This window comes from Podarcis pityusensis, assembly GCF_964106645.2.
Source record: "Podarcis pityusensis genome assembly, chromosome: 6".
Lineage (NCBI taxonomy): Eukaryota > Metazoa > Chordata > Lepidosauria > Squamata > Lacertidae > Podarcis > Podarcis pityusensis.
The window spans coordinates 96,835,222-96,851,253 of NC_138030.1; the positions used below are offsets into that span (position 1 = coordinate 96,835,222).

Below are 16,032 nucleotides of genomic sequence, written 5' to 3' on the forward strand. Positions count from 1 at the left end.
GCTGTATGAACTTTAGGACAGCCTTTCTAGGTCCTTTTCCCTTCTGGAAGAAAGCAATGGAGATTTAGGGCCAAAGTAATTGTGATGCTGATCATGCCACTTGCAGGCATGTCAGTTGATTTTTATCAAGACCACAGCATGCAGGGACATTTAGTCCTTTCCTCTCCTCCTGTGGTCCTGACAAAAGTAGTCTGGTCCTGCTATTACCTCTGGGAAAGAAGCTTTCATTGGCACCAGTGGATACTTCCCTCCAGGGGCTCATGTTATGTGTGTGTGTGTGTGTGCGCGCGCGCTCGTGCGTGCATGACAGAAAGAGAGAGAGTGAGTTGTGGGGAGTGATTTTCATCAGACCTGAAGCAAAGGAGGAAAGTGTTACCCATCTCCTCCCCACATACCAGTCCCAACAAAAATCCCCAACAAAAATTTATTAATTTTTTTCTAAAAACTGATTTGATTACAAGTTTAGCATCATTTCTAGTTTGGCCCTTGCTTTGCCTTTGTAATAATCAGTTTATTTACAAATTTATAGATTGGGTAGATATTTTGGGGGCAGAGGAACAAACTGCTTCTCTTGAAGAACCTCCAAGCAATAGTGTCTACCAATTCAAACCTGAACCATTGCCACTTTTCTGGCAATATTCCACAAAACCAGGTTTCAGCCTATCTCATACTGCAGAAGAGCATCATATTTGTACATGCCAAAGCAACTTTTTAGACGAAGTGTGCCTGAGTAGTTCAGCAATGTGCCAGTCATGACAAACCAAGCAGGAGAGGAACTTTGCACAATGGAACTGAATGACTACTGCAGCAACTCTCCTTGAGTTTCCTTGGAATTGCTATAAACCTGATGAGAATCATAAATATTGACCCGATTGCTGTCTCTACTACTCCTTCTTCACAGGTTCTTTCAGTGTACAGTGTGATAACCAGGGACGGTGCCACTGCAAACCTGGTGTGACAGGTGATAAATGTGACCGATGCCAGGACAATTTCCATTCCTTCTCAGAATCTGGCTGCAGAGCTGCTGGGCAAATACAGTAAGTGCTGTTGGGTCGGTGGAGCTGTTTGTTGCTGGCTAATGTGCTCCAATGAGGAGTGTGGAGCTTCATTTGAAAATGGTCCTTTGATTTTCTCAGGAATTGTGATTGTGATCCAGCTGGCAGCGCGGGCCAGTGTGTTTCAGGACGTTGCATCTGCAAGGCAGCTGTTGAAGGAGAGCGATGTAGCAGGTGCGTGCACAAAGATTGCGTGGCTAAATGTTTTCATGGTGCTCAGAGTGTCATGATCAAGGAATCCACTTGGTAGCTCAAGTTGCTCTTTCACTTAGCATACAAACCCAACAGAAATGTAGCTTTCTCTCTGACTCAGAAATGGAGGCTATGTGGATTGAGTTCAGCGTGCAAGCATGGAATGTGGAATCTAGTGCCAGTGTTTTGGATACTGAGAACTTCAGTTTCCGCTGAGAAAGCAATGTGTCTTCTGTGATATTTGGAAATGTAGGTCTGTGGTGTCTGGTTGGCCAGAACAGAGCTTCAGAAGCCAGGAAGGGGGGTTTCAGTCAATGCACAGCTATACAACTTTCAGCCTTCATCCTTGCACTTCCCCATCCTTCTGCCTCTTCTGCCCACTTAACCCCAATCTCCATTCCATTCGTATTATTCCTTCCATTTCATTCTTGCCTTTTGCTGTGTGCTGGTTCAAACATCTTTTTTTATTTTATTTTTGCATTTGTATTAGTTGCTTTGGCGTGTATGGGGTGTTAAGGGAGGGGTAGTACCTCTGGTGGAGGATACGTCACACTCCTTCTGGGATACTTGGTCCCCCTGTGATTCCCAGCCTGCACTCACCTCTCACCTGTGGCTTCTAGAAGCTATCAGCATGTGTCAGGAACAACTTTGACTGACCAGCTAAACCAGGTGAGGGTAGGTTTGGTCCTGCTCATACCAAAACCACTGGCACGAGACATGTTGACCAGAGGGGAAAGCCAGTTGACAGCAAACCCAACCTAAGCCTATTACATAGCCAGTTCAGTGCATGATGGGCTAGTAAAACAGACTGACTTTGCAATGTGGGCACTGCTATGTCATTAGTTGTGGTACTGATGATGACTGGAATTTTCTGTGCTAATCTGGATAGCAGCATAGCATACCCTCCAACATTTCTTTGATGAAAATAAGGACGTTCTATTCCATAATGATAATTTTAATATTTATACCCCACACATCTTACGGGGTTGCCCCAGCCATTCTGGGCAGCTTTCAATATATATAAAACATTAAATGTTAAAAAAAACTTCCCTATACAGGATTGCCTTTATGAAGCTCAGGGGTCGGATAATTCCATACCCTCCAACATTTCCCCAATGAAAATAGGGACGTTCTAAGGGAAAGCAGGACATTCCAGGATCAAATCAGAAACTAAGACAGCTTTTCTAAATCAGGGACGTCCCTGGAAAATTGGGACACTTGAAGGGTCTGGCGTAGTGGTACCCCACAATGGGCCACTGACAAATAATTAATGGAAAGTAAAAAAGCGTAACACTTTTATTTCTGATTTAATGGCAGCCCTGACTCACGTCACTGTTTGAGTCCATGCTGAGGCCAAAATGGCATGTGCACAAGTTGCACTGAGCTCAGCACATCACAGATCCACACCTTACATTAAAAAGCACATCCAGCACACATTTAAATCTCATGACACCCCACAAAGAATCCTGTGAACTGCAGTTTGTTGCTGAGAATTATAGCTCTGTGTGGGAAACTACAGTTCCTCGGGTGCGTTTGGGGAAGTAATGTACTTTAACAGTGTGGGTGGCGCTGTGGTCTAAACCACTGAGCCTCTTGGGCTTGCTGATCAGAAGGTCGGCGGTTCAAATCCCTGTGACAGGGTGAGCTCCCGTTGCTCGGTCCCTGCTCCTGCCAACCTAGCAGTTCGAAAGCACGTCAAAGTGCAAGTAGATAAATAGGTACCGCTGCGATGGGAAGGTAAAGGCGTTTCCGTGTGCTCTTATTTCTGTCATGATGTTCCGTTGCACCAGAAGTGGTTTAGTCATGACCCAGAAAACTCTCTGTGGACAAACATCAGCTCTCTCAGCCTGAAAGCAAGATGAGCGCCACAACCCCATAGTCGCCTTTGTCTGGATTTAACCAACCAGGGGTCCTTAACCTTTTTTACTTTAACTGTGTGTTTGATGTGCTTTAAATGAATAGTGTGTATCTACTCTCAAATCCACATTTTCACCAGATTATAGCACAGGCTAGAATCCTGTTTCTGTACCTTCTGGAGCAGTTACCTCGGTGCCTTTGTGTGTGTGGTGAATGCCAGTCATTCTGTCATGAAGTCATCACTTGAACAAGAATGGTAGCACAGGATTTGTAGTAATGGCTGACATCAGAGCCATCAAGTTTTTATTGGCTGGAGGATGCAGCTATCCTGTCACAGCAGATAAAGCAGAGGTATCCGGATTGGAAATTCAGTATGTCAGCTTTCTGTGTGTGAATATGAATGCACAAGAGAATAATTGTGTGGTGTGTTAATTTATCTCTTGCACAGTTGCAAGCAGGGCTATTACAACCTAGATGCAGGAAACCCAGAGGGCTGTTCTCGATGCTTCTGTCATGGGCACTCAACAACATGTTCCAGCGCAGAAAATTATAGCATCCATAAAATCACCTCCACCTTTGAGCAAGGTAAAAAACTTCACTGGGGTTTGCCTTTTCTCTTTTTCATGATCAATACACTTGGTGTTACACCGAACTTTCAATTTTACATTTTCTATTGATGCAGGGAAACATTAGCTGCCTCCATTACCGGACTGAAGTTTGTTTGCTGGTGGTGAGGTTTGCCAAACGGAGAAGCAGAGCAATAGGACTAAACAATCGCTTTATTTCTTAAAATCAGCAGCATAATATTATGTCAGTAACATGATCTGGGAAGACTTGGGTGATCTTTATGCAAAATGCCTAAGAAAGTGGTTCCACTTATATTATTTCTGAACCAGCAAAGCAGCTGGGAAATGGCAAAGGAGCTGAATCAGTGATGAAGTCATAATGTAAAGGAAGAAGACAAATGGATCTGAGTCTTTGTGTGGAATGCAAAAATACTTAGCACTGGCCTTGGGTCAAAATTGCTAACTTTGTTCCAGTTTATACAACCAGAAAGTTTAGAATAGCTTTTCTAGGATCAGAAGAGTTTTAAGGAGATGCAACTGGAATGACAGAAACATTATTTAGCATGGTGGCTGCACAGCTTTCTCTTGTCCTCCCATGGCCATCTTTGGTCAAACAGGTTGTGGAGGTTTCTGATGCAGTATAGAAACATGTTGGCACAGATGATAATCAGTGTTTGCACATAATGGACAATGCTGGCTCTGACACACTACCTTCATCTCTCTAGAAAACTGTTGTGTTTCTCCAGCTCTGGAATGCACATTGCAGCTGTAGAGTGCATGTCAGAAATGCCCCACCCCCAAAGTATTGCAGATAGAAAAGGAGCATATTGGGGAGAAGACGAGGTTGATTCTCCACCCCCACCCCAAGGTGGGGGTGTTCTAGGTGTGGGGAAGGTTTCTTTTCATGGGTCAATATTCAAGTGCTCAGCACTCTCACCAGCAACTTGAAGTACTTGCTACAGTCCAGAAAGCTTTGCTGCCTGATTCTACTTACTGTAAAAATGGGTCCTGTGACCTCTTGTGATACAGTGCTTTCCTAGTCTGTCATGAGCTTGGAGACATGGCATATCTTTCCTTCGGACTGTGTAATATGAAAAGAGCTGTTTGTTGCTTCTTTCCTCCAGTCATATTTCCTGAATCGTTGGGTATGGTTGGATTTCTAGCTCATTTTAATTAGCTGTTGGTTTCCTTGTATTCCAGGTGATGACGGATGGCAAGCTCAAGGAAATGGGTCTCCTTTGCAGCTCCAGTGGTCTTCACATTATAAAGAAGTTTATGTGGCAGCAAGAAGGCCAGATCCTATCTATTTCATGGCTCCAGGTGTGTGTTTCCATATCCCATGCTGAACAGGAGCAGCCACAAGGACTATTGAACTTCACTATTTATTTGCCACAATTATCAAATGTCTCACATATTGATGCCTGTTGGTCCACTTGCATGCAGAAATCCTAGTACAAATTCTTGCTGGCTTGCAGACAATTCTAACACTCAAGTTAGAACAGGAATTGCTCTTAATTCTGGATAATTTCCTTCTGCCCCATTTTAAATGTGTGTTGAAAGTGTGCTTACAAGACTAGGTTGAATTTCCAGAAAACATGGCATGGTTTTATGACAACAGATCAGAGGTAGGCAACCTAAGGCCTGTGGGCCAGATGTGGCCCAATCGCCTTCTTAATCTGGCCTGCAGACGGTCCAGGAATCAGCATGTTTTTGCATGAGTAGAATGTGTCCTTTTATTTAAAATGCATCTCTGGGTTATTTGTGGGGCATAGGAATTTGTTCACCCCCCCCCCCAAAATAGTCTGGCCTCACATGGTCTGAGGGACAGTGGACCAGCCCACAGCTGAAAAAGGTTGCTGACCCCTGCAATAGATCCATTCATTATATCCTACCCCCACCCATAAATCCTGAAATCCATGGCTGGAATGTCACTTTCCTCATGTCTAGAATCATGGAATTGTAGATGACCCAAGGGTCATCTAGTCCAACCCCCTGCAATGCAGGAATCTCAGCTAGAGCATCCCTGACAGTTGGCCATCCAACCTCTGCTTAAAAACCTCCAAGGATGGAGAGGATGGAGAGTCCACCACCTCTTGTGGGAGTCTGTTCCCCTGCCAAACAGCTCTTACTGTCAGTAAGTGTTTCTGAATATTCAGAATCTCCTTTCTTATACTTTGAAGCCATTGCCTCAAGTCCTACCCTCCAGAGCAGAAGAAAACAAGCATGCTCCTTTCTCCATGTGACAGCCCTTAAGATATGGCTATCATATCTCAGTCTCCTCTTTTCCAAGCTAAACATATCCAGCTCCTTCAAGCACTCCTCATAAAGCTAAGTTTCCAGACCCTTGATAATCTTGGTCACCCTCCCCTGCACACGTTCCAGCTTGTCAGCATCCTTCTTAAATTGTGGTGCCCAGAACTGGACACAGTAATCCAAGTGTGGTCTGACTAAGGTAGAATAGTGGTACTGTTATTTCCCTTGACCAGGACACTATACTTCTGTTAATACAGCCTAGAATAACATTCACTTTTTTGCTGCTGCATCACACAGTTGACTCATGTTAAGCTTGTGATTCACTCCTAGATCCTTTTCATGTGTACTGCTAGTGAGCCAGATGTCCCCCATCCTATCTGCATCTGGTTCTTCCTGCCTAAGTGCAGAGCCTGACATTTGTCCCTATGGAAATTCATTTTGTTAGGTTGGGCCCTGTCCTCCAATCTGTTAAAGTAATTTTGAATTCTGATTCTGTCTTCTGTGCCATTAGCTACCCGGCCCCCCAGTTTGGTGCCATCTGCAAATTTGATGAGAATATCTACAAGAAAACAATACCCAAAAAGATGTCTATAGCGTCCTTAAAATGAATACAATTAAGGAGTATGGGAAAGCAAAGATGACCTTCTCAAAACAGAAATAATAAATCTTCAAAATGCACCTGTGTGCACTGAATCGTTTTGGTTGATATGAGCTGCTTTGAAAGATTTTTATCTGATAAGTGGGATTCAAATTCAATAAATAAGCAAGCATTTAACCATAAAATTAGAACCCACTGACAGCCACATTTTTTTTCTTTTTTCTTTTTCCCCCAGATATTTACAGGCTACCCGTCTGAGTTCAATTCATGAATGGTGGTTCACATAATAAAGATTCAGTACACTATCCACAATACATAATATACAAACACAATATAATTCTACAACAATCCCCCAAATTAGAAAACCAACATTAATTTTAAAAATCCATATGCAGTCCATGATACAAAGCAAACTTTTCATAGCAAAACAATTAAAGGAAACACATCTCAGCCTTCATAGCAGTCAGTCACATGAAACCCACCTGAAACAGGTCTTCAAAGCTTTTGGAAAGAATTGGAGTGTGTTAGCCTTCTGGTAGTCAGATGAGAATGAGTTCCAGAGCTGTGGGGCCACCATAGAAAAGGCCCTTTCACTTGTGTCATCCACAATGACCTTAGTTGAGAGCAAATTTTGAAGCATTCCATTGTTAGTCTTCATGTTCAAGCAGGCTGATATCAATGGGATTTAGGTCATAGGTATTGATGGGGTCCTTTGAAATTCTCCTTCCTGTTATACCGAAGGCTGGTCCTGTCAAATCAAGGTCTACAGTGGTGCAGGTCACATTTGCATTTTACTTGCAAATGCCACATTTTGACCTTGTGTTTCTTTTGTGTGTATTTTGTAGCCAGGTTTCTTGGGAACCATCAACTGAGTTACGGCCAGAAGCTGTCTTTTGATTATCGTGTGAACCGACCTGGACGTCACCCTTCACAGCATGATGTAATACTGGAAGGAGCTGGTTTAAGAATCACTGCCCCACTCATGCCTAATGGAAGGATGTTGCCTTGTAAAGCCAGCAGGACCTATACATTCAGGTAAAATGCTTAGGACTTAAGAGAACACTCATATGTCAAACACTCCAGTGCAACTCAAAGCAATGATAGACAAGTTTTCCTCAAAAGTAGCTTGCCCTCTGCTACCAATCTGCAACGTGCAACTTCTGGAGATTTGCACATGCATCCTTAGATCATGCTCTCAGTTCACACAAAGTAGAGTTGAGGCCCTCAATTCCTAACCAGTGTCTGACATGAACTGAATGTGTACCTTGTACACGTCCCAGAATCCTCTTCGATGGGCAGCAAGTTGTCAGCACAGAAAGTGTTCCAAGAAGATGGAAAGTTTGAAAACTGCTGGCTTTGGCTATTGCTTACCCAGGAGGATCTAGTTGCTGTCCTTCAAGTCATGAAAATAACATCAGCAAAGCCCATTTAAGCTACCTGAATCAGAGAAGTTGCCTACATCAATTCCTGGTCCATAAGGCCACTTTATTTCTTTTTAACTTAAGTTGTCTTTAATCACTTTTATTGCGATGGATTCTAATGCTAATGAGCCCTCTCAGAGGAAGCCTTGCACAAGGACTCTTGCTTGCACAACAGTGCTTCTCCCCCTTGTGCCCCCTGCATCCCCTGAAATTAGCTCAAGGGGTGGTCAGGAGAACCCCCAGAACAACATTCTTCTGTCTGGCAAACTGGAATACTTGCGCAGACAGGATTGGAAGAGTGTGATGTTGAATTCCAGCCATTGTTGCTCACGTTGCAACATGTTCTGATGGTAAAAAATATCATTAAGGAAACGCAAGTTGCACCCTAGGATTACTGAAGAAAGCACTGTTTGTGAAGACCTAAATGCTGAATTTTGTATTTGTTTTTGATTTCACTGAATCTTGGAGTAAACTGAATTTTATGCTCCTTTCCACATTCTGTGCTTCCTTGGTCACAGAGTGTTCTTGTTTTCCATCTGATTTGCAGTTCTGGCCTTTCCCTGTGATCAGCAGTTCAACAGCCGTGTGCTGCAATCTTCCATGGGTCTAAAATTCACTCCTAGTTGCATTTTGTACACAAGTATGGTGATGCAGAGACTGCTCATATAACTTCTCGTGTCTTTCATCACCTCCTACACTCAGGTTGGATGAGCACCCAAGCAGCAACTGGAGCCCGAGGCTGAGTGGCAAAGAGTATCGCCAGTTAATTGGGAACCTGACAGCTCTTCGGATCAGAGCCACTTATGGAGACAGTGAGTTGGGCGTAGGATAGTGAAATCTGGGCTAAAGAATGGGTCATATACATTTCTCCTGATTATTTATTACTTTACTGTTTCTGTCTTCTCTTATAAACCCTACTTTATAGTTGTTTCCTCTCTGCAGGTAAATTGCATTTCTGTGAAGGATCAAAGGTAGCCGCTCAGGTGCCTGGTGCGGGGGGCTGTCCTGCAGCCAGGGGGGGGGGCAATCCACACGTGGGGGGGGCAAGCTTCTCCTGCGCTTGGAGCCTCTCCGCCGCCTCCCCCTCAGCTGTAGGGCGGCAGAGGGAGAGGCAGTAGGCAGAGGCAAGTCCCATGCTGCCATTTCAGGCAGCGTGGAACCTGCAGGCACCTAAGCCACCACGTCACTCCTAAAAAGTTCCATGAGCCCATTTTTTAATTTTTTATTTTAAACTCATTTTGTCAACCCCCCTCAGTGATGACACCCAGGGTGGACCGCACCCTCCACCCCCCCTTCCTCCACAACTGCAAAGGGAGGGGGAACAATAGAATATCTGATTCCAAGACCGTCAGCAAACTACAGTTCCCAGGATGCTTTTCAGGAAGCACTGATGGATAAATTGATATAAAACAAATGTACCATGGTAGCGTAGATGTGCCCCACATCCGCTCCCTATTGTCAGCTCTGTTCTGATTTAGACATGATCCAGCTGAGATACTGGGATATGTGGTATTTTATTATGTTGTGTTCTTGGGGATATTCACTACAATGTTCTTCCTTTTTTCTTTTTGCTCAGGCACAGGGTACCTCAGTAATGTCCTTTTGGATTCGGCACAGCCAACCTCTGGCACTCCAGCATCCTGGGTGGAGCAATGTGTCTGTCCAGTTGGCTACCAGGGGCAGTTCTGTGAGAAATGTGCCCCAGGGTACAAGAGAGAGGATCCTGCTAGACTCGGTGCTCTCAGCAACTGTGTGCTCTGCAACTGCCAGGGAGGAGGAATCTGTGACGCAGATACTGGTAGGATCAACCGCAGTCAAAGAGCCTATTATTGTGGACAGACAGAGTGTTTATTAATTTGTTTGGGCAATAAGCAGGTCTCTAATATAAAAACCAAGTAGCTCACTTAGGGCCATTTTACACGGTGATCCAGCTAGGGATCTTGTTCATGTGATGGAAGAATGGGCATGAGAAGCTCCCACTTCATGTACAAAGTAATGTTTTGCTGGGATGACGCATGTGGATATGCCTGCAGTCATTCAGGATGTACGTAGTGCCCATGTTGTTGCTAACTCGTGTGCACATGGGGAGGTGTGTGGTGGATTGTGTTGCATAGGTCGGATCCCCACCAGGATGGTGTACGAGAAAACCCTCTGAGTCCTGAGAATCTCAGTTGACTTCTAAAGATTTCAGAAAGGAAATTCAGTCCATCGTGTCTTGAAGTTGACTCTGCATTGAGAGTTCCTGGTAAAATCTCAGCAGACATAGTCCTGGAGGGGATTTGGGTTGATATTTGTTGGGATGGAGGTAACCTTCAGGCACTGGAGCAACACAGCGTGGGAAATGCTTTCCCAGGGTTACATCGCGTGCTGCTGCTGAAATGTCTAAAGGCCCACCGCCACAGGAGGAGGGCCCCAGAGATACAGGTCTCTGCCTCTCTATCACTGCCTGGCCCAGATTGGATGCAGTGGGTCATCTCAGTGTTAATCACACTGAGACCCATTGAAACCAGCAGCCCATTTATTTCAATAGCTCCCATACTGACAAATCATAGAATTGTACAGTTGGGAGGGGTCTCAGGGGTCATCTAGTCCAACCCCTGCAATGTAGGAAACTCGGCTAATGCATCCCTGACAGATGGCCATCCAACCTCTGCTTAGACACCTCCAAGGAAGGAGAGTCCACAACCATCCAAGGGAGACCATTCCACTGCTGAACAGCTCTTACTGCCAGAAAGCTCTTCCTGGTGTTTAGTCAGAATCTCCTGTCTTGTAACTTGAAGCCATGGGTTCAAGTCCTACCTTCCAGAGTAGGGGAAAACAAGCCTGCTCCATCTTCCATGTGAGAGCCCTTGAAATATCTGAAGATGGCTCTCATATCTCCTCCCAGTCTCCTCTTTTCCAAGCTAAACATACCCAGCTCCTTCAACCATTCCTCATAAGGCTGTCCAATGATTGGCGATTGTCCAGTGATTTCATGATGAGCCCTCATCCCCCATAATTGTGTGTGTGTGTCCCCCGGGGCCTTTATCCATTATTGAACTGCTGTGGGATGAGCTCTCTCTCACACACAAATATTCCCTGCTCTTGCTGTAATGTCTATAGGGCATAATGCAAAGAACTGAATTTAAGGTTGGAGGAATGAGGAACTTGGGGAATTGAAATTGACAGATCTTGCACACCAACTTCTACTTTAATGTTCCCCTTTTCCGCACAGAATCTTTACTTTACTGTCATATTTTCAAACATTTATCTATGCAAATGAAACAAACCTTAAAGCCAGGACTCTCAGGGGTCTAAGGCAAGGTGTGCAAAGAGCCTCAGGCAATGTGAAACATATATTGTAAAGCTCCACTCTAATCAGCTCTTTTCTCTTTCTGCCTCCATCCAGGAGAATGCTATTCTGGAGATGAAAGCAGTGCCACCTGCCCAACTGGTTTTTACAGCTTCCCCTGGAGCCCACAGAGCTGCCAGCCATGCCCGTGCCAAGGTGGCCAAGGCTGTTCGGTGCTGCCAGGGACACAGGAAGTCATCTGCAGTTATTGCCTTCCAGGAGCCGGAGGTAAAGCCCATATTCAGATGGTTAACCAGACTGCATGTTCTTCTTTCTGAGCCCAGCTTTTCTTTCCCTAAGGAAGGACAGGAGCATAGCAAAAGCTGTGTTGTGTGCACTGTGTGTCCCAGGGCTAGACGTTCGTGACAGACACAGATTTGTGAACCTGAATCTCCGCCACTCGTGCAAAAATATGCAGGGGTAAGATGGGATGTGGGGGAGGGGCATTTAACTCTTTTCTGCACTCCCCTTGTCCACCCAGCCCCTCCCCATCGGGATTCCCAGCTGCATGCTTGAAGAAAAGCGTTCAGCTGGGTGCTGAGATTGCAGGGGAAGAGCCATGTGCGGGATAATCGTTAAGCTTCCTTTACCCCACCACCCACCACTTCTTTCCTTCAAATTGTACTTCCCACCACCACTTTTTCAATATTCTGTGGAGACTTGGATTTCTCGGCCCAGGTCCTCGCTGTGCCTGTGCTGTACTGTTTCAGAGAACATGTAGGGCAGACTTCCTCAACCTCGGCCCTCCAGATGTTTTTGGCCTACACCTCCCATGATCCCTAGCTAGCAGGACCAGTGGTCAGGGATGCTGGGAATTGTAGTCTCAAAACATCTGGAGGGCCGAGGTTGAGGAAGCCTGATGTAGGGGATCATGATTAAATGCACTGCAATAAAGAAAAATAATGGAGAACAGAGGGAAGGGTTTTTGCCAAAATGGGGGTGGGAATGCACCCATATACTATCCATTCACATATAAAACTAGCATTGAAGGGAGAAGACTAGATTATGACATTTGCCCTGACATCTGTTTTTCAGTGTGGAAGGAATGCTTTTGCATGTAGGCACGTTAGCCATGTGAACTCATGGCACCAACACAGGCAGACCTTGACTCAGGCAGGGAAAGAGAAGGACCATAATGAAATCCACATTCCCTACCTCCTGATTCTCATCAAATTTAGTCATTGTCAGTGGGCCTGAGCTCTAGGCAGCTAGACTGAAGATGAACCAGGATTTGCACCAGGGAACTGTAGTCAAGGGATAAAGTCAGAAGTCAGGCCCAGAGAGTTAGGGCTCCTCCAGACTGGTGCATTTTTGAATGTGGCATCACATGGATGCAATAAAAGTACACACGAGGAAGCTTTGTACTGGAGCATCCACACATTATTCAACTTTATCAGTTGTTATGTGGTGCTTAATGTCACTGCATCATAGCTGTCTGGAGGGCCACTCTCACATTATAGCACAACTAAACCAGGAGAAACCTCTCCCCCCCCCCCCCCGGTGCCATTTGTGGTACTTGCAACAATTTTTGTGGACAGTTCATAAGTGGATTGTGGGAATTAGGGGTGGAGCAGGACTGTAGGCACCCTGTGCTCAGGATTGCCAGCATCGTGTTCAGAGGCAGTTCATGCATTGCTTGTTCAAGGCATCATTTGCTTGTCCTTCCTTCTTCCCTTTCTTCTCAGGCTCTCACTGTGAGCTTTGTACCAATGGCTATTTTGGCGACCCCTTGGGTCAGAACGGCCAGGCACGTCCCTGCCAACCATGCCAGTGTAGCAGTGTTGACCCAAATGCTTCTGGGATTTGCAACCACTTGACAGGAGAGTGCAAGTGCAAGGACGGATTCTTTGGAAATCCTTTATCCATCAACCCAGCAGAGAAATGCCGAGGTATACATCATCATCTCATGCAAGTCAATGCTGGCTTCAAGGGCATCATTGTTACCAGCAATGCACACCCAAATGATTTTATAAGAATTTGAACCAAACTGGGTTTGGAACAATCAGGGGAGTCAAAGAGCTGCTTACAAACCTTTCCCTTCCAGGGATAAAACGGCTCACACAAATCACTCCTACTGTCACATCCAAATGCCTTACCTGGGTGGGTAATGTAACTCTCTAACAAAGCTGTGACCTGCGGAGCTGCCTTTAGATCAGGGCAGGGACAGACTTTGTAATCTCTCTTAATATGGTGCCCTGTGTGAGATCAAAATTGGGCGCCCCAAAATGGATCCTCTCAATTATTAATCTTCCTAGTTTTGTGCCACCTCAGCTCAGCACCCTGTGCATGGGAACCATATGCACTGCCCTAAATCCAGTGCTGATCAGGGATGCGGAGAATGTGATCTTTCAGATGCAGTTAGAATCCAACTCTCATCATTTCTGATCATTGACTGACTCCTGATGGGAACTGGAGTACAGCAACATCTGGAGGTTTCCAACTCCTGCTCTAGATGGTTGAAGTTCCTGCATCTGTTGGCAAGTCAGTCAAACACTCTGTGTGTTAGGGCAAGACACAGAAACTACTAATTCTATTGGGAGGTTGTAGCATGTGGCCTTGTTAGGTGAATCCCACCCTCTGACTTGATCCCACACTTTTCAAATTAATGTTTGAAAATATGAGAGATAATATGCATTTTGAGATACATTATGTTTATCCGCTCCTGACCTTATGCTTTTTCTTCCTCTACGCAGCTTGCAATTGCAATTCTGCGAGTTCTGAGCCATCACGGTGCCACAGTGATGGGAGCTGCATTTGCAAGCCAGGGTTCGAAGGGCGGAGCTGCGAACACACCCGTTGTCCAGCCTGCTACAACCAAGTGAAGACTCAGGTTGGCTTTTCCCTCTTGGACTTTCGTTACCAAAGACTATAGCTATCAATTGTGTATGAAATGTCCCCACCCAGCACCCTGCTCTCTGCTTTGTTATTTGGGTGCAGAACAACTAGGATTGTTAATGCAAAACCTCCCAACGGAGATGGGGCAGAAATTGAGTTTGCTTCACATTTTAGTGTAAGCCTATCTAATTCCAAAACAATATGCAAACCAAAACAAAGCTATGCTTTGAAATTCACACTGCTCCGAATTTCTCAATGCAGTTTTCCAACCAAAAATATGCATTAGGGAAAGTGTGCATAAAACTGCATAATTAGTGAAAATAACTTTTAAAATGGGGGCCTTGCAAACAGTGTAATCTGCTGCCTGATTAATTGAGGGCATCTGCAATGAATCGTGACATGTTTTACTGGAACTAATGAATCTCAAAAAGGTTAAATAAATAAATAAAGCTCATTCTATTTTCTTCCTGGAGAATGGTCTGAAAGCACAAATGCTAAACGCCCTGAGACCTCTGGGTATAGAGTGGTATATAAATTAATTTAATCAATAAATATAAATATAAATTTGTTATTGTTTAGTCGTGTCCGACTCTTCATGACCCCATGGACCAGAGCATGCCAGACACTCCTGTCTTCCAATGCCTCCCGCAGTTTGGTCAAACATAAATATAAATATATAAATAAGCCAGCCAGCCAGCAAACAAGCAGGTCTGTCCCAGTAAACGTCTTGGATGGGATTCTCCTAGGAATTGCATGTAAATTATTTCAACCCTTTGGAGGAACAGCTGAGCACAAATGCAATAAAAAATATTTAAGACAACATCTAGGTAGTACCTTCTTTTAAATTATCATTATTATAACCTGATAACATTAAAATATTAATTATTTAGAACTGGAAGCTTCTTAGGCACCTGTTTTGAATCTTCCAGACTGCATATTTCTGAAGACTCTGGAGCTGCTGGCCAAGTCTTTGCATGCCTTGTATTCATGTCTTTCCGTTCCTCGCTCACAGAGTTCTCCTACCTTGTTTCCAGGTAGACCAGTACCTCCAGCAACTGCAGGGCCTTGAAGTGCTGGTCTCTCAGGTTCTTACTGGTGGAGAGTCAAGAGATAACGCAGAGCTGGAGAGGAAAATGAGAGAGGCAGAGGAGATGCTCCAGCAAGTCCTGAGGGAGGCCCAGAGCTTACAAGGTAACTTGAAGTCTTTCGAGATCCCTTTGGAATGTGACATACCCTCCAACTTTCCTCTGATGAAAATAGGAACGTCCCATTCCATAATGAGAATTTTACTATTTATACCCCACATATCTTACTGGGTTGCCCAGTCTGGGCAGCTTCCAACATATATAAAAATATAATAAAACATTAAACATTAAAAAACTTCCCTATACAGGGCTGCCTTCAGTCGCCTTGGCCGTGGGATAACTCCATACCCTCCAACATTTCTCCAGTGAAAATAGGAACATCCTAAGGAAAAGTGGGACATTCCAGGATCAAATCGGAAACTGGAACGGCTTCTCTAAATCAGGGACGGCCCTGGAAAATAGGGACACTTGGAGGATCTGATGCAATTATAAGAGAACTCAGTGAGAAAAGTGGCTGAGTGCAGCCACAGAGGTTTAAATGTTTATTTCCCCCCATTTGAATCAATGGGATTTGACAATGCTTAATTTTGGTTCAATCATGTCCACACACAAAAACATCTGTACAGTGGTACCTCTGGTTACGAACTTAATTCGTTCCGGAGGTCCATTCTTAACCTGAAACCGTTCTTAACCTGAGGTACCACTAATGGGGCCTCCCACTGCTGCTGCGCCGCCACCGCACAATTTCTGTTCTCATCCTGGGGCAAAGTTCTTAACCCGAGGTACTACTTCTGGGTTAGCGGAGTCTGTAATCCGAAGTGTTTGTAACCTGAGGTACC

General features: G+C 44.7%; 1 protein-coding gene across 1 annotated transcript in view; it reads left to right on the forward strand.

Moving 5' to 3' along the window:
- Nucleotides 1-16,032, forward strand: part of LAMC2 (laminin subunit gamma 2) — a 44,200-nt gene that overhangs the window by 11,528 nt on the left and 16,640 nt on the right. Inside the window, exons 3-13 of the mRNA XM_081012061.1 lie at nucleotides 902-1,037; nucleotides 1,137-1,229; nucleotides 3,553-3,689; nucleotides 4,871-4,990; nucleotides 7,367-7,556; nucleotides 8,645-8,754; nucleotides 9,519-9,740; nucleotides 11,331-11,501; nucleotides 12,959-13,162; nucleotides 13,967-14,103; nucleotides 15,143-15,299. Coding sequence (XP_080868187.1) covers nucleotides 902-1,037; nucleotides 1,137-1,229; nucleotides 3,553-3,689; nucleotides 4,871-4,990; nucleotides 7,367-7,556; nucleotides 8,645-8,754; nucleotides 9,519-9,740; nucleotides 11,331-11,501; nucleotides 12,959-13,162; nucleotides 13,967-14,103; nucleotides 15,143-15,299 — 1,677 coding nt within the window. The remainder of the gene's footprint in view (nucleotides 1-901; nucleotides 1,038-1,136; nucleotides 1,230-3,552; nucleotides 3,690-4,870; nucleotides 4,991-7,366; nucleotides 7,557-8,644; nucleotides 8,755-9,518; nucleotides 9,741-11,330; nucleotides 11,502-12,958; nucleotides 13,163-13,966; nucleotides 14,104-15,142; nucleotides 15,300-16,032) is intronic.